The sequence below is a fragment of the Hyaena hyaena genome, unplaced genomic scaffold (assembly GCF_003009895.1).
Source record: "Hyaena hyaena isolate Hyena2069 unplaced genomic scaffold, ASM300989v1 scaffold_22, whole genome shotgun sequence".
Lineage (NCBI taxonomy): Eukaryota > Metazoa > Chordata > Mammalia > Carnivora > Hyaenidae > Hyaena > Hyaena hyaena.
In genome coordinates this window covers 3,386,130-3,405,590 of record NW_024080654.1, presented here as the reverse complement: position 1 = coordinate 3,405,590, position 19,461 = coordinate 3,386,130, and the positions used below count along the sequence as shown (strand labels likewise).

The window sequence follows — 19,461 nt, the reverse complement described above, 5'->3', positions numbered from 1 at the left end:
AGCCTTAACTGATCATAGCTGTTCTGAAGCTGTACAGGGAACCAGAGAAATCTCCATGGTCATAGGGTCAAACCTGTTGCATAAAACAATCCGAAGCACGTTGCCAGGGCAGAATGGGAACCAGCGCAAACTTCTCAGGCAGGACAACTGAAGTAGAGACTAAAATTCAGAAACATTACAGCTGTGTGTCCCTTAAAAACATGCGTAGGGCCTGCATGAAAGGATCGCGTCATTCTGGAGCTCAGTGCTGGCTCTCTCCAGCTCCCCGTACACTCCCACTCCTGGCTCCCGCTCTGTGCCCTCCCGGGGAGCAGTGCTATGGGTCAGCGGGGACCCATCAGCAGCCAGCCCCCCTCAGAGCCCCACTCTAGTGGCTAATCTCCAACCATGTCACCGACGGAAACCACAAGGAAGATGCGCTCTGTCCTTCAACGATTCTCCACTGACGCCACCCCACTGTGCCCTTCCCATGTCCCCATGATCACTGTTCTTCAGTAACTGCTGACCCGGATAACCTCTAGCGACTGCTTTTCTTTTGCAGTATAATGCGATCCACGGCGAAACTGTGTGGTCTAGACTCCCGGTGAAGACGTCCATGTGTGTCTGTGGTGCACACAGCCCCACGTGGCCGCATCGTGCACCGTGGCTGCTGGTGTGGAAACCCACAGCGATGTCACACCCTCTGGCCTTGCTGAACCGCTTTCCTACTCAACTCACCCACCTGTCTCCTTTTGGGCGCTTACAGAAGATTCCTACCACCCCACCTTGCACTGAACTTGAAGCCTTCTACTGAATCTCAGCCCCACAATCGAGGAGCCTATTTTCTACTCCCATCTCCTTAATCAGACTTTTCTTTCCCACAGGAAGTACTGGCCCATCTCTGAAATGTACAGAATTTCACTGGACCCCAGTGATGTTATAAAGATATACAGTCGACTCATCTACATTTATTAAATACGTGTATTTAATTCCCACACGTACACTGCAGCGCTGGGCAAGAACTGGGTAATTTTTGAGAATGCTTTGGGCACCAAATGATATTCATTTGGATTATAATTTAAAGGGAAGCCAAAAAAAAAAAAAACCCAGCATAATTTATATGAAGTTTAAGCCATACTTAATCCTGGGCAATGTTATTTCATGAGGCTAGAAATCTCTTATTTATGACATTCTTAATTTGCATGAGAAATGAATAAAACAAACAAGTGAATTAGAAGTGGTTTTCCTTGAAATTTGCATGGATATCATAATATTGATTCCCAGATGCTTGATTTGGAAGAGTTATAGCTATCTAAAAACATGCAACTTAGAATGTATTTACTTAAGCTAAAATGCGAAGCCAATTTACATAAAGTAATCTGGAAGGCACTTTAGTAACTACACAGCCCCGTTCTTTCACAAAGGATCATTTTAATAAATGATTGTTGCACTAGGCTGTGATTTACATCGGAGACTACTGTTCCTTGACATTACAATTAGGCCAATAGCGCCTGTTACTCTGTTAGTTAACCGAAGTCTATTTGATAGCTGTGGTGTTTATAAATTCTTTAATTCTTCTGTGTCAGTAGTCAGTATATTACAATATGTGAACAAAGATAATTATGGTATTCTACCCAAAATCATTCTAGATGATTTTGAGCTGTGCTGTAGAAATGCAGGTTTTCAGTATATGGTTTGAGCTTAATAAATGGTTATGAATTAGAGTCATTAATGAACACATATGTCACCATTGAAAAGCTGCAGAACTGATTTATGGGACATTCTTCATAAAGAGAGAAATCTCCAGAATTAGGCATAGGTTTGAGAATTCATGATAGCAGATTTAGTTTTTTAAGGATGTCTTTTTCAAAAATAGAAAATATGAAAAAAATACATTGACCTATCAATTAAATATAAGTTTCTCTCCTTTCTTTTAAAGCTTTTTCTAATTTGTTTGTTTTGAAATGTATAGGGAGAGCAAGCCAGGGAGAGGCTGAGAGAAAGGGAGAAAGAGAATCCCAAGCAGGTGCCACACTGTCAGTGCAGAGCCTGATGCAGGGCTTGATCTTAGGAACTGTGAGATCATCACCTGAGCCCAGATCAAGAGTTGGATGGTTGACCAGATGAGCCACCCCAGCACCCCCAAGCTCTTCTGATTTCTAAATGAGGAATCAGATAGTAAAATTTCCAGAATATCAAGGCACCTTGGTGGCTCAGTTATCTAAAAGTCTGACTCTTTATCTCAGTCAGCTCAGGACTTGATCTCAGGGTCATGTGTTCAAGCCCCACATTGGGCTCTGTGATGGATGTTGAGTGTACTTAAAAATAATAAATAAATAAATAAATAAATAAATAGGTAGATAGATACATTTAAATTTTTTAAATGTTTTATTTCTGAGAGAGAGAGAGAGAGAGGCAGTGTGAGCAAGGAAGGGTCAGAGAGAGAGGGAGACACAAAATCTGAAGCAGGCTCCTGGCTCTGAGCTGCCAGCACAGAGCCTGACATGGGGCTCGAACCCACGAACCGTGAGATGATGACTTGAGCTGAAGTCAGACGCTTAATTGACTGAGCCACCCAGGCGCCCTTAGATAGATACATTTTAAAAAAGTAATGTTTTATCTATTTTTGAGAGAGCACAAGCAGGGGAGGGGCAGAGAGAAAAGGGAAAGAGGATCCAAATCCGGCTCTGAGCTGACAGAAGTGAGACCGATGTGGGACCTGAACTCTTGAACAGCAAGATCATGACCTGAGCTCAAGTCAGGCACTCAACCGACTGAGCCACTCAGGGGGTCCGAAATAAAACTGATTTAATAAATAAGATTCCCGGAGTATTCCCACGTGCACACCACCATGGCAGAAACAACTCTGGCCCACAGCAATAAGTCGAAAGGGCAGTAACAGAAAACCAAATGCAAAGAGCACAATTCTCACAGGGTGATGGGCTTCTAGATCTTTCTTTAGGGTGTGAGCTTTTATTTAAATATTTTATTTTAAACGTTTATTTATTTTTTAAGAAAGAGAGAGAGTGCAAGCAGAGGAGGGGCAGAGAGAGATCTCACCACGAACGGTGAGATCCTGACCTGAGCTGAAGTCAGACGCTTAAATGACTGAGCCACGCAGGCACCCGAAACATCTGAACTTTTGGATGGCTTTGTTTTAGGGAATAATCTAAGATAACAGCAGCTAAGTTTTTATTCCAATATCATCAGACACTCTCAATATCGAATCACAGAATGAACTGACAGGTGTCTTCTGCAAATTCGTGCCCAGCAGGGTGTGTGCAGGGGGCACTGTGGAGGGGGAGGCGTCAGCTGCCAGGCGGCTCCGGCGCACCTGCCACACCCCACTGTGAAACACGCACCGAGAGAAGGGGTGGGGGGGCTGGCGCCACACGGCCTCTCATGTGCATCACACACAGCACACGCTGCAGAGCCTCCGGGGTCCTGATGACGTACAAACGGTTCATCCACATTAAATTCATTTGCTATGATTAAAGTAAATGAATTGAGGTGACTTCGGATAGCTAACTATCTCAGGTGTGCTGAAAGTACTTCTAGATATCTTAGTCACGCACTCATTCCTGTGCCACATAGAAACTGAGCTCCTACCGTGTGGCGGGCTGTGAGACAATGTCTCTGAACTCTAGGGACACGCACATGGCAGCCACTTAAGACGCTGTTGAATATATGAGCAAGGGACAGAGGCGGCATGGCCCAGCCCGGTGCGGGGGCGGCGGGGGGGGGGGGGGGGGAAATACATGTTCAAAGGTGGCTTTGGAAAGAATAAGAACAGGAAAACTCGACGAGCCTGGAGAAGACAATGTCACCAGGTCAGATTGAGGGGATACTGTGATCGTGGGTGAGGCAGGGAGAGGCTGGCATCAAAGCAAAATCCAGGTTTCCGGTGGGGAAATGAGAAAGGGTTTGTGCCACCTATGTGATGCGTGGCCTGGGGGGAGACTGCTGGAGAGACCCGGGAGCTCCTGCATCCAGCTCTGGCCACGTGCTGGGGAGGTGCGCGGTGGGACGCCCAGCAAGGCTGTTGGGTAGGGGTCGATGCGGTACGAAGGGGAGCTGTGGGGTTAGGATGGGGGGTGATGGGTCACGGAGGGACCGAGTCATGGGACCAGACAGCATGAGCAAGGGCACAGTGTAAGACCTCGAGGCCCCTAAAGTAACAGGCACACACAAGAGAGTCGGATTTTGTCTCAAGTGCAGAACAATCATCATGAACTTGGATTATTCTAGTCGTTTCCTCTAAGGTAATGAAATTGGAAGGTTAGCTCTGTAGGTGGAGACTCCCAGGGCAGCACACTTTTGGGTTCTGACCATGGTCCTGAATGGTTACTGATGGTCTGTCTGTCCCACCCACTAGGGAGTCTGCCTAGCATACTTGCTTCTGGCAGGATCCTTCTAGCAACTCTTGAGTCCGCTCTTCCCCTACTGTGGCCAGGACAAACCTGGTAAAAAAAAACCTACTGGGGATTTGTGAAAACAAGACAGTCAAGCAGATGAACACACTCCAGGTGTATCCTTGGGTACAATTCCTGAGCTTTATGGTATGAAATTTTCTGACCTTTATCTTAGCTGTGAATAGGACTTTCTGGTTCCTCCTTGAACCCTGGCAATATTTTAGGTGGATGAAAACCACCATGAGCTGTCTTCAAATAAAAGCAAGTGTTATGTAATATAACTTAAAATCACTTCTAAATTGGGTGAAGGGAGTCAAAAGTATGAACTCCCAGTTATAAGGTAAGTCAGTCCTGCAGTTATAACACACAGCATGGTGGCCACAGTTAGCAAACTGTTCTGTGGAGTTGAAAGACACTGAACAAGTAAATCTTAAAAGTTCTCATCACAAGAAAAATAAATTAACGATGTGAAGTGATGGGTGTTAATTAAAAACTTACAATGGCGATCGTTTTGCAATACATACAGACATCAGAGCACTATGTTGCCTACCTAAAACTAACACAATGTACATCAAACAAGTCAATGCTGGGGATGAAGATTTATTACCTGCCCCTCAACTGCATTAAGGCTTCTTATTCTTGATTTTTTTTTAAATGTTTATTTATTCTTGAGAGAGAGAGGGAGAGAGAAAGCATGAGCAGGGGAGGGGCAGAGAGAGAGGGAGACAGAATCTGAAGCAAGCTCCAGGCTCTGAGCCATCAGCACAGAGCACAACGTGGGGCTCGAACCCACGAGCCATGCGATCATGGCTTAAGCCGAAGTCTGATGCTTAACCAGCTGAGCCACCCAGGCGCCCCTCTTGTTATCGATTCTTCTAACATTGAAACTTCACTATCAGCTCTTAATAATCCCCACAAAACATGCTAATCTGGCCAATCTGCCAAAGGTATCTACACACCAAAGTGGCATTTTCTATGTGAACAACAGTAATCTCTAAGTATATTACATGTTTTCAATCCAACTATTCTGAGCAAATATTGAAAAAAACAGTATGTTAAAATATTTTAAAATAGATCTTGAACACCTTTAATTTGCACCAGGCCTCAATCTTTTTTTTTTTTCTCCTTCATTTCCACAAACTTTGACGAATCGATGGTCAAGCTTGTGGTCTATTATGATATCTCCTTGTATTCATAAACTACAGGTTTCTTGGCTCAACCTATTCTCCAACCCAAACAAGAAACTTACGTGTTTACAAAATCTAACAGCTCACCTAAAGGAACTAGAGGCAGAGCAACAAGAATGCCCTAAACCCAGTAGAAGAAGAGAAATAGTAAAAATTAGAGCAGAAATAAACAACATAGAGACCAAAGAAACAATTGAACAGATCAATGAAACCAAGAGTTGGTTTTTTGAAAAAGTAAACAAAATTGACAAACCTCTAGCCAGGCTTATCAAAAAGAAAAGAGAGAGCACCCAAATAGACAAAATTATGAATGAAAATGGACTTATTACAACCAACCCCTCAGAAATACAAGCAATTATCAGGGAATACTATGAAAAATTATATGCCAACAAATTGGACAACTTAGAAGAAATGGACAAATTCCTAAACACACACTCACTACCAAAATTCACACGGGAAGAAATAGAAAACCTGAACAGACCCATAACGAGTGAAGAAATCGAATCAGTGATCAAAAATCTCCCAACAAATAAGAGCCCTGGACCTGATGGTTTCCCTGGGGAATTCTACCAGACATTTAAAACAGAATTAATCCCAATTCTTCTCAAGCTATTCCAAAAAATAGAAGTCGAAGGAAAACTCCCGGACTCATTTTATGAAGCCAGCATCACTCTGATTCCCAAGCCAGACAGAGATCCAACAAAAAAAGAGAACTATAGGCCAATATCCTTGATGAATACGGATGCAAAAATTCTCAACAAGATCCTTGCAAATCGAATCCAGCAGCATATCAAAAGAATCATCCACCAAGATCAAGTGGGATTCATTCCTGGGTTACAGGGCTGGTTCAACATTCGCAAATCAATCAATGTGATCCATCATATCAATAAAAGAAAAGATAAAAACCATATGATCCTGTCAATAGATGCAGAAAAAGCATTTGACAAAATACAGCATCCCTTCTTAATAAAGACTCTCGAGAAAGTTGGGATAGAAGGAACCTACTTAAACATCATCAAAGCCATCTATGAGAAGCCTTCAGCTAACATCATCCTCAACGGGGAAAAACTGAGAGCTTTCCCCCTGAGATCAGGAACACGACAGGGATGTCCACTCTCACCACTGTTGTTTAACATAGTGCTGGAAGTCCTAGCATCAGCCATCAGACAACAAAAGGAAATCAAAGGCATCAGAATTGGCAAAGAGGAAGTCAAACTTTCACTCTTCGCAGATGACATGATACTCTACATAGAAAACCCGACAGACTCCACCAGAAGCCTACTAGAACTGATCCAAGAATTCAGCCAAGTTGCAGGGTACAAAATCAACGTACAGAAATCGGTTGCATTTTTATACACCAATAATGAAGCAACAGAAAGAGAAATCAAGAAACTGATCCCATTCACAATTGCACAAAAAACCATAAAATACCTCGGAATAAACCTAACCAAGGATACAAGAGATCTGTATGATGAAAACTATAGAAAACTTATGAAGGAAATTGAAGAAGACACAAAGAAATGGAAAAACATTCCATGCTCATGGATAGGAAGAATAAATATAGTTAAGATGTCATTACTACCTAAAGCACTCTACACATTCAATGCAATTCCAATCAAAATTGCACCAGCATACTTCTCAAAACTAGAACAAACTATCCAAAAATTTGTATGGAACCACAAAAGACCCCGAATAGCCAAAGTAATACTGAAAAATAAAACCAAAACGGGAGGTATCACCATCCCAGACTTCAGCCTCTACTACAAAGCTGTCATCCTCAAGACAGTATGGTATTGGCACAAAAACAGACACATAGACCAATGGAACAGAATTGAGAACTCAGAAGTGGACCCAAAAGTATACAGCCAACTGATCTTTGACAAAGCAGGAAAGAATATCCAATGGAAAAAAGACAGCCTTTTTAACAGATGGTGTTGGGAGAACTGGACAGCAACATGCAGAAGAATGAAACTAGATCATTTTCTCACACCATGCACAAAAATCAACTCAAAATGGATAAAGGACCTGAACGTGAGACAGGAAACTATCAACACCCTAGAGGAGAAAGCAGGAAACAACCTCCTTGACCTCCACCGCAGCAACTTCTTACTTGACACATCCCCAAAAGCAAGGGAATCAAGAGCAAAAATAAACTGTTGGGACCTCATCAAGATTAAAAGCTTCTGCACAGCCAAGGAAACAACCCAGAAAATTAATAGGCAACCAACGGAATGGGAAAAGATAGTTGCAAATGACATATCAGATAAAGGGTTAATATCCAGAATCTATAAGGAACTCACCAAACTACACGCCCGAAAAACAAACAACCCAGTGAAGAAATGGGCAGAAGACATGAACAGACACTTCTCCAAAGAGGACATCCAGATGGCCAACAGACACATGAAACGATGCTCAGCATCCCTCCTCATCAGGGAAATACAAATCAAAACCACACTGAGATACCACCTCACGCCAGTCAGAGTGGCTAAAATGAGCAAATCAGAGAACTCTAGATGCTGGCGAGGATGTGGAGAAACGGGCACCCTCCTACACTGTTGGTGGGAATGTAAACTGGTACAGCCCCTCTGGAAAACAGTGTGGAGGTTCCTCAGGAAACTAACAATAGAACTCCCTTATGACCCAGCAATAGCACTGCTAGGAATTTACCCAAGGGATACAGAAATGCTGAGGCATAGGAGCACATGTACCCCAATGTTCATAGCAGCACTCTCCACAATAGCTAAAACATGGAAAGAGCCTAAGTGTCCATCAACAGATGAATGGATCAAGAAGATGTGGTTTATCTATACCATGGAATACTACATGGCAATGAGAAACAATGAAATCTGGCCATGTGTAGCAACATGGATGGACCTTGAGGGGGTTATGCTGAGCGAAATAAGTCAGGCAGAGAAGGACAAATATCATATGTTTGCACGTATAGGAGGATTAGGAGGAACTTGACGGAGGAACGAGGGGGAGAAGAAGGGCGGAAATGGTGGGGGAAAGGGAGAGAGGCAAACCACGAGAGACTCTTGAATGCTGACAAAAAACTAATTTGACAATAAACTATTTGTAAAAAAAAAAAAAAAAAGAAAAAAGAAACTTACGTGTTTAAATTTGGAATCAAACATAGGCCTGCTGAATCCAGATCTGCACGTTAGGTGTCTCATTATTTGTTTGCTGGCTTCCGACTTGCCCGATCCTCTTTCTCCACTGAAAGAAGAGAGAAAACTCAAGTTTAGCATTTTGGAGAATGTAGTCAACAATTCAATGAGCAGCAATAATCCCGATACAAAGATGGTGAGGGGAGGACAGAAGAACCTTTACCGAGTGTATGGTATCATCTACCTCTTCCCTTTGGTTTACTCATCCAAAATATGTAGTACGTGTCCTGGAGCCACAGGGCCTTGCTAAAGCTTTCAGAGCCTGCAAGGAATGGCATTACATCTTCCGTGGCAAGATGTGACCAAGTGAGTAGGCGTCAGGCACCTCGATGCTGTCAGCCCGACGTTCCATGTTCTCCATTTTTCTTGAATCCAGGAAGATATAGTAACCACCCTTGTTATCTGTAGTGACAACATTCTTGATGTTTCTCATACTTCCTAACTCATCCAGTTTCTATAAATAATAATTGTATTATGAGAGGATCAAGAACTGACACAAAATTTCAATACAATTATTATTTACTAAATACCAAAGCTGTATGATAGAAAATAAAGTGGTTAGTGTTCCCAGATAGAATGCTCAGGAAAACAGTTTTTACTCATCTGATAGCTTAAAAATTTATATATATATATATTTTTATACACACACACACACACACACACACACACACACACACACACAAAGCTTTTTACTAGTGCTTTCTCAAGCTTCTCCCCTGGTTATTCATACTAATGAATTGGATGAAAGGGTGTTTGCCAGAAAAGAAGACGCTGAAATGTACTTCTTTTATTCAAGTCTCTAGCTGTTAACAAAACGCTTCTGCTCCCTTACTCCGCACTGACCATAAATATTCTAATGACTTCCAGAACCATCACTCTGGCAGCCTGAGGGGAGCAGGTGCCAGAGACTTGTGCATGATAAGGGGCTCCTTTTCGGGTTCAAAGTCATTGTTTTTTAACCTTATTTCAGAGCAGAAACAATTTAGATCACTCGTGATGGAAATTTCACTTCTATACTTGTATTCACTATTATAAATATTCTATTACCTGCTAAAATAATTGGATGGGTACATAAACCTTCTTTTTTGGAGATTCTGCACGCCTTCACTCAAGGGTGGATCTCGAAAACACCATTTTCCTTTTAAAAAGGGTGCTCCTTTTTTCGGGTGAAATTTACTGAGAGCCTACTATGTGCCAGAGTCTATGCTCAGCTGCGGAGCTGAAGAGGTGGACGATACTGCTCCATGGGCCACCATCCATCATCTCAAATGAGCACAAAGGGCATCACGAATACATACTTAAAATGCAGGAGCAAGGCAAACAATGTGCCCACAGGTGGAAGAAAACAGGGGAGGCTTTGGGGGGTAGGTGGATTCTTGGAGAAGGGGTGGCATGGGAGGCAGCTTTTATCCAACATGAAACACTCAACCAGCTCTTCTGGAGCATCTATTCTGAAACCTGAAACAGGTGGTGCGTGTACAATGGTGAACAAGGCCAGCAGTCAGCTTAGCTGTGAGGGTGTGCGGCTGCATTGGAGGTCACGTGAGTACCTCCCCCCACCACCCTGCTCTCCGTCACTGTGCATGCTGTCACTCCACGCTCTGTCACTCCCCGTAGCAGTAGAGAGAATAATCAATCCACTTACCTAGCTAAAATCACTTGCAATTTCAACCATCTCATAAAATCTCAAAATGGGTACATTTTATTGAAACTCTGAGTAAAATGCAAGGACATTTAAAAAATGATACAACACAGGACAGGATAGGATATCACATTGAAACTAAAATTCCTAGCATGATGTGTTCAAGGAACATTCCTTGATCTGAAAACCCGGTCTATGGTTAAACTAGAAATTGACTAAGGATTTTGGGCGATGCCAATCATGGACCCATAGGAACCTGAAAGCTTATTTGAACAGCCTTGTCTGCTAAACCTGCACATGACCGAGGCAGACCTTATTCTGTGAACTTCACAAGTCACTTGTATGTTCAGCTTATAACATTAATTTGGATTTGTTCAACACACTGTTAGGATAATGGATTTTTGCCACGTGTTCTCTAACAATTAATTAAAACCATCTATCAACACCTTGAGAAAATTAAAGATAAGATCAATTATTGTGAACACCAGACTCTCAGTTATAACCCAAGACAAATATCTGAAAATTACTAAAAACGATTCCTCAAGATGAAGCCTAGGGTGCTAGTGAGGCCTGTAATTATCAAAAGTGAAAAATACAATTTATATTTGAAAATAAAATTTAGAGGGGCACCTGGGTGGCTCAGTTGGTTAAGTGTCCAACTTTGGCCCAGGTCATGATCTCACAGTTTGTGGGTTCGAGCCCCATGTCGGGCTCTGTGCTGACAGCTCAGAGCCTGGAGCCTGCTTCAGATGCTGTGTCTCCCTCTCTCTCTGACCCTCCCCTGCTCATGCTGTGTCTCTCTCTCAGAAATAAATAAAACATTAAAAAAAAGAAAATTTAGAAATTCCTGCCCTAGTTCTAAGTTATAGGACATATATTCCAGGAATATTTGCATTTTGATCTCCAAATCTTAAATTAGCCTTTATAAATGTACAATAGACTCTCAGCTATGATCTTTTTTTAAAAATTTATTCTCAAGTTAGCTAACATACAGGGTAGTTTTGGCTTCAGGTGTAGATTCTCATGATTCATCACTTACATACAACACCCTGTGCTCATCTCAACAAGTGCCTTCCTCAATACCCATCACCCATTTTCTCCACCCCACTCCCCCTACCCTCACCAACCCTGTTTTTCTCTCTGTGTTCAAGCATCTCTTATAGTTAGCCCCCTTTTCTGTTTGTATCTTAGTCCCCCTTCCCTTCCCCTATGGCCTTCTGTTAAGTGTCTCATACTCCACATATGAGTGAGATCATATGACATCTGTCTTTCTCCAACTGACATTTCATTTAGCATAATACCCTCCAGTTCCATCCACTGCTGAGTTCAATCCATTTCATTGCTGAGTAGTATTCAGTGTTGTGTGTGTGAGTGTGAGTGTGTGAGTGTGTGTGTGTGTGTGTGTGTGTGTGTGTGTGTGTACCACATCTTCTTTATTCATTCACCAGTCAATGAACATTTGGGTTCTTTACATAATTTGGCTATTGTTGATATTGCTGCTATGATATTTTAAACAACGTACTTAGTTGAGTTCTAAACTTACAAATTTTAAAGACTTAGTATCTTAAATGCCTTTATCTTAGTCAGGACAGTCAAGGAGGTAGAGTAGGCATATAAAAACATCAGTACTGAAAGAAGAGAATGACTAAAATACTAAGTCCTGTGATCACAGATTTGTTCTTCATTTATTAAAACCTGGACAGGGGCACCTGGGTGACTCAGTTGGTTGAGTGTCTGACTTTTGATTTTGGCTCAGGTCATGATCTCACAGTTTGTGAGTTCAAACCCTGTCTCAGGTTCTGTATTGGCCATGGTGGATCCTGCTTGGGATTCTCTCTTTCCCTCCCTGTCTGCCCCTCCCCTGCTCCCTCTGTCTGAAAAACAGACAAACACACAAACAAACATTAAACAAAAACCTTAAGGAGAAAAAAAATATTTTTTCAGAAAGACTGGTTGACACATGGCATTATTAGCCTTTAAAAATGTCCCAAATAACTAGTAGTTCTGCAGAATATTAGCAAGTCCTACCAGAAAAGCAATTCCATGAGCAAATTCATGTAGAAAGTACTGGATTTAAGATAAACAGCTTTGTTTTTTTTTTTTAACCAAAAGAACTTGCTATATATTGTGAAATCTGTAACAGGCAGATTCCCAAAGGATATGATTCTTTGGCTCCTCAGAAGTTTGCTAAGGACCTATGTCTTTCAAAAACAATTAAGCAGATTTAATAAGAACTTAGGAAAATCCATGGATTTGTGCCCAGCATTTTAGGGAAGGCTGGGGTGGGCTGCCAGAAGCCTCCTTGGGCTGGCCACAGGGGGCGAGCCATGCACTGGTGTCTGGCTGGGAGAGCAAGTAAGCTTCAGGGTTCAGGCCCAGAAGCCAGACTATGGGCTCACATCCCACATGCAGCATCCACTGGACCCTAGACTAATTAATCACCATTTGCTGATTCACACTATTGGGCTCAGATCCCAGATTCACTATTTACTGATCATGAGGCCCTAGATGAGTTACTCCTTCTAATAAAGGTTGCTGGACACATAAAATCATGATGCTAAAGCAATGGATAAGGGAATACATGGGAAGTACCCAATGGAAGGGCTGGCACTAGTTCTTTATAAGTATCAGTTGGTATTATTGCCCACACTATTAGATACTCCCCGTAATCTCACAGATTTCTAAAAGTGCTCCCTTTTTCATCATAGTTACACTAGAAGCACCAACAGAGCAGATACAAATAGAGTTGCTTGAATCGAGGATGGCTGAGCCCTCCCCTGTTGCCAGTCTCCCTACCATTCTTGGGAAAATACTACTTGCAAGCTATTTTGAAAACCAGAACACTGAAGTTTACAACCATCAGTCAGACCCTTCATGGAACTTTTGACCAAAGTGGTAATGTAAAAGTATATTTAAAAAAGTGCTTTTTACGTATTTGGATATCTTTTGGGTTCCATGCAGGTGTCCATCTCTACTCTCTTTCATTTCACTTTAAGAAATTGTGGAAAGCTTCATTCACAAGTTCTGTTTCCAGCCAACACTACTGATTATAACTCAGGCAAAGTCGTGAGGGTTAAAGAAGTCCCCACTGGTAGAAGTTTCTCCTAATATGAAACGTAATTCTCAATTTTAATACCTAAATAACGTTTTAATCATTTACCAGTACATAATCACATTTCACCTCTACTCTCTACTTCTTGTGGTACCTGTGTGTGTAGGGGGGGCGATTTTTTGCTCCAATGCAAATCCCTGTCCTGAACATCTTGTAATTTATGAGCTAATGCTACCATTATGTTTCAGTATAAAATACTTCTGGTGTATACTTTGAGTAAAATACAAGCAAACATAAATACCTAGGAGTGGGTGTGAAAACCCACATTTGCAAGGTAATAAATAATTTGTATTTTGTATTTGAGCAGCGCCACTGTGAACTGTGGTTCACTAACAGCCAGTGCCTTTCTTTCCCTACTGTTTCTAAGGTTTGAAAGCAAAAATACTCTGGTTCTAAGTGGTAAATCTTCCAAATGAATTGACTTTCAGGTTAAGTTTGTTGGTATTGATTCAGCCACACTTGGGGCTATTTCTAACAACAACGATGTCTCTCCTTTGTAACGAGTCAAATGTACTTATTGCCAAGACATATTGGACCGCCGGATGCTGAGGAAGTAAATGAACAGAAACCACACGAAATGAGGACAGCTTGACCGCCAAGCCTCCAGCGTGACGCCGAGCATCCATCTGTCCAGGCGCTGGGTGCGCTCACCTGAGAATGAAGCACTGGGACCGCTGCTCCTGGAAAAGCTGGTGGAAGGCCCTCTCGGCACAGGAGAAGATGTGAGGCGGCAGAGAGGAGCAGGGCTGCCCCGAGCTGCTCAGGTAAAGCTGGGAGACCTGCAAAATGTGCGGGACACAGACGTCTGTGAGAAGGGCTCTGGCTCCTCTACCCTGGGACACAGTCGACTTCTTTCCAATACACAAACGTGACAGACTCTATTTCTGAATCTCATTTGTAACTACAAAACGTTTGGGAAATAATGCCCTTTTCAGCACGGTTTAAGGGTTCACCATGATAAAACAGGGGCATATAACTTGATCCTTCATTACTTGGTTCACAGGCTTGCAATTATTCTGCTGTCCTTAAGCAGAGCAATGGACACAAATCCAGTTTAATAGACACCCACAGAGTAAGCTGAACCTGGGCTAATTTACATCAAATGCAGTGTCTCTGGATGACATTTCATTTACATAACATAAGACAGAAAGGAGTTTTAATCCCAATAGAAAGCAGTTGCAGCTGAAACACAGAAGAATCTACAAATTTCTCAGAAAAATGAAAAGGAGCTTAATTTCAGTGACATAGTGATTTATGAGGATTGCCATGGTTCCAGTATTTTTAGTTCTTTTGCGTTTCTAGTTAAGTCTGCTATATTAGAAAAAATCATTAAATGACAGGGAGGTGTCTGAGCCATGAAGCAATATCAGACAAATGAATTTATTTATTTATTGTTTTACAAAGTAACTGGCCTGTAGCCTCAAGGATGTCAAGGCTAGGAAGGTCAGGAGAAGATGAAAGAATGAGTCCAGACAAGATGAAAAGGCCTGGAGGCTCAGTGTGCCCATCCTGTGATGGCAGCCTGGTCTTGGGCAACCTGGTCTGTGGGCATTACACGGTGACGGGAAAGGCCTGAATGAGGCACCCTGACTCAATGGTCACGTTGCATTAGCAGCAATTCCCTGATTCCAATGCGGTGTGGGGGTTGCACAGGTCAATGCCTTGGTTTGGAGAAAATGCACAAGGCATGTACTCAAGGCTGATGGGACACCATGCCAGCAAATCATTTGAAAGTGGTTGGGAAAAAAGTTGTCTGTACTATTTATCTGAAATTTTTTCATATGTTTAAAGTTATTTAAAACCGTAAGGAAAATATTTTTTAAATAGAATAAATGATCTACAGCTATAAAAAATAATTGAATGAATCTCACAAACATGACATTGAGTGGAATCTATTAGACACAGAGAGTGCACTCTAGAAGATAAAGTATAAAAACAGGTAAAATTAATCTACACTCTTAAGAAATGATGTGCCCTTGGCAAGCTACTAGTGATTGCAGAGGAGTGAGAGTGGGCTTCTGGAGTGCCAGAAATGTTCTGGATCTGAGGGCTTATGAAAATTTATCCATCTGGACACTTAATAAATCCATGAGTACTGTATCTCAATAAAAACTCCAAAAAAACAAAATCTGTAAATACTCTGGTCCTGGTGCCATGACCAGAAAAAGAGTTAAGTGGAACAGACTAAAGAACTCAGCCCAAGCCCACACATGGGTGGGGATTTGGGGCACAAAATGGGCTGTTTCATGCATCGGTCGTAAAGGATGGTATCCACAAAACTGACTGTTAGTAAAGGAAATGAACACTGATCTCTAGCTCATGCCATATGTAAACATGAATTCCAGATGCATTTAAGTCCCAAATACAAACAGCAAAGCATAAAACATTTACACAAGGAAAGAGAATAATACTGTCATGATTTTAGAATAAGTAGATACGGTTCCCAAATACAAATTATAATGGGAAGGATGACATAATATCACAACAGTATATTTGACAATTGCTTTTCTACCACAAACATCAAACATACAGTAATGATGATAACAGTCAAAGACAGAGAGGATATTAAGCTGTGCATACAATCCATACGTTATCTATATCTTATAAATGACTCCTGCAAATAAATACCTACAAAGAAAAACTGGAAAATAGAAAAATGGACAAAAAATATAAACAGAAGAGAATAACTAATATGAGAAAAATTCAGAAACTCTGGTAACCAGGGAAATCCCATTTCAAACAGTAGGGTAATAGATATACTGATAACTTTATCAATGCCATAGTAATAATAATAATAATAATAATAATAATAATAATGGGGGTGACTAAGTGCCTCAGTCAATTAACCATCCAACTTTTGATTTTGGCTTAGCTCACAATCTCTCAGTTGTGAATTTGAGCATTGCATCAGGCTCTGTGCTGACACCTAGCAGAGTGCTTGGAACTCTGTCTCCCTCTCTTTTCTCTCTGCACCTCCCTTGTTTGTGTCTGCACACTCTCCCTGCCCTAAAATAAATAAATAAACATTAAAAACAATCATCATCATAATAATAGTAATAATAGCTTACACTTGCTATGTGCTTGTTGCTGTTCTAAGCACTTCATACTTACTCATCTAATTCTCGTAGAAATCTACAACTGGAGTATTAGAATACTCCCCCTTTTTACAGGTGAGGAAATTGAAGCAAATAAGTTACTGACTGGTCCAAGGTCACATTGCTAATTAGTGGTGGAGCTTGGATTCAAAAGGAAGTTTGCTTCAGCACTAGAAAAACTCATCTATAATACTGAAAGTTATTCTCGTTAATGGAACAGTTAATTAGCAACAACTTCTAAACTTAAGAAGGCAGGCTTGACCACGTATCTCTCTGAAGAAACTCTCGAACATTAGCAAAAAAGCATACACAAAACAGCTCTTAGCACTCTTTGTAAGAGCAGAAAACATGGCAATAATTAAAAATTGATGTAAGGTTTAATGGATGAATAGAACTGATTGTGTTTTAATACGATATAATAAATACTATAGGGCATTTAAAATAGATTATCTAGATCGAAAAATATCAATATAAAATATTTTGAAAGCACAGTAATAAAGACTTTTTTCTGGTAAATGGATATGGGTAATATGTCCTCTGAGTGAATTAAAATAGAAAATAGTGGTACATGCAGTGTTGCATTGCATATGTACAGTAGTCCCCCCTTATCCACGAGTATACACTCTAGGACCCCCATGGGGAGGCCGAAAACCACAGAGAGTACTGAACCATATATACACTTTTATTCCTATACATACAGAACTATGATAAAGTTTAATTTATAAATTAGGCACAGTAAGGGATTACCAGCAATAACTAAGAATGAAATGGAACACTTATAACAATATACTATAATAAAAGTTGGGGCGCCTGGGTGGCTCAGTTGGTTAAGCGCCCAACTTCGGCTCAGGTCATGATCTCACAGTCCGTGGGCTCCAACCCCACACTGGGCTCTGTGCTGACAGCTCAGAGCCTGGAGCCTGCTTCAGATCCTTTGTCTCCATCTCTCTCTGCCCCTCCCCCGCTCGCATTCTGTCTCTGTCTCTCAAAATAAAATAAAGACATTAAAAAAAATTTTTTTAAAAAGTTGGTGGGCGCCTGGATGGCTCGGTCAGTTAAGCATCTAACTTAGGCTCAGGTCGTGATCTTGAAGTGCATGGGTTCAAAACCCTCGTCAGGCTCTGTGCTGACAGCTCGGAGCCTGGAGCTTGCTTCAGAGTCTGTGTCTCCCTCTCTGCCCCTCTCCTACTCCTGGCCTGTCTGTCTCCCTCAAAATAAATATTTTAAAAAATTAAAAAATTTAAAAAAATAAATAAAAGTTGTATGAGTATGGTCCCTGTCTTAAAATAGTTTCTTGTCTTATACTCACACATCTTCTCGTGATGATGAGAGATGTTCAAATGCCTACGTGATGAGATAAAGTGCAGTGAGTATTGCAGGCACGTGATGTAGCATCAGGCTACTTCTGACCTTCTGATGCTACATTAGGAGGAAGATCAGTCCCTGGCTGACCGTGGGAAACTGAGACCATGGAAAGCAAAAGCTCAGATAAGAGGGGGTGATTATATGTGATTGTGTATAAAGACTAGATGAAAGATAACAGTTTCAGGAAAGTGGCTGTAATTGCTTATGAAAAGGAATTTGCCTCTGTTGATAGCACACTATGCCATCTAATCTAAGACAGCATACAATTAAAACATAGTTTTATTTTCTGTACCTCACAGAAAATAAATGTTACAGTTAAACCAAGGTACGGTGTGTTCTTACCACATCTTTATAGCTGCATCCCAATCTCAGGAGAGCATTTGAACAAATATGACTTCTTTATTTGGAATAGTTTTTGAATTTTTGTATTTTTAATTATTCCAGAATTTAAAATGGACATCAAAATAATTAATAGGAGTGGTGTATACTCTGTAACTCATAAACCAGCCAGGGAGTTTTAGCCTAGGTTTATTTTCTTGTTGGACATATATCTGTTCTTTTTGATCACTTGCACTAATGCTATTTCCCATCCCAAGTCCAACATGGGCCTAATCAAACCTTAACAGATTGCTTTTGAACTCAATCTGTAAAATCTTGCTGAGAATTTCATTAAATGTTACAAACAAGGTGAGACAGAAGAGAGCCAGGAGCATACATAACTCCTACACCATTTCTTCAAACTACTTAGAGTTATGTCTTCTATCTCGGCTAAGTTTTACCAGACGTTGGATGCTTAACAGATCTTGGGTGTCTAAGTTTTTTCATGATAATCAAACTAATAACCTTTCTCAGATCTCTTTTCTTATAAGCTTTCTCCTTTTCATGCAGTGTTAGAGTTTATATTGTAAAACATTCCACCGCTACCACGTGGTATTAGTTAACTTAATGAGGATTCTATGCTCTATATGTAATGTCAGTACAAAATAATAGTGTTAACATAATAGTGCATTTAATTAAGATAATAATTAACTCTATTCCTATTGAAGCTTGAAGATTTTCACTTACACAGTTCTAGTTTTCTGACAAGCCATGTGACCTTCAGATTGGTTATCATTGCCTTTTTCATTTTCCTTATTACTACTATTGTGTGTTCTCATGTGGTCCAGCAAATACCATCAGCACCAGCCACTATCTTTACTGCATTTCTTCTCTCCCTACTTCACCTCATTCTCTCCCCATCTGCATCCTCTGGGAACCAGAGGATTCTGGTCAGCGGAAATTTTAAGTGCTTTATTGTAGCTCATGGCTGAGGCGGCATCACATCAGCCTTGTTCATGGGTACCTCCCTGTGCCGGACTCTTTGGTTCCAATGAATAAGGTCTTTCTTTTTTAATGAATCACCTCCCTCCCACTTTCCACCATGCTAGACTCCTCTCTGTAAACTGCTGGGACATTGCAGAATCCTGCCCCGTTCAGATTTCTGAAGCCAACCGTACAGTCCC

The 19,461-nt window shown here is 41.2% G+C and overlaps 1 protein-coding gene across 1 annotated transcript in view; it reads right to left on the bottom strand.

Annotated features, from left to right (window-relative positions):
- The window catches only part of MYO16 (myosin XVI), a 459,340-nt gene that overhangs the window by 283,425 nt on the left and 156,454 nt on the right, over positions 1 to 19,461 (bottom strand). Inside the window, exons 12-13 of the mRNA XM_039226658.1 lie at positions 14,151 to 14,278; positions 8,689 to 8,794 (exon numbers count right to left, since the gene is read on the bottom strand). Of these exons, the coding sequence (XP_039082589.1) occupies positions 8,689 to 8,794; positions 14,151 to 14,278 (234 nt within the window). The remainder of the gene's footprint in view (positions 1 to 8,688; positions 8,795 to 14,150; positions 14,279 to 19,461) is intronic.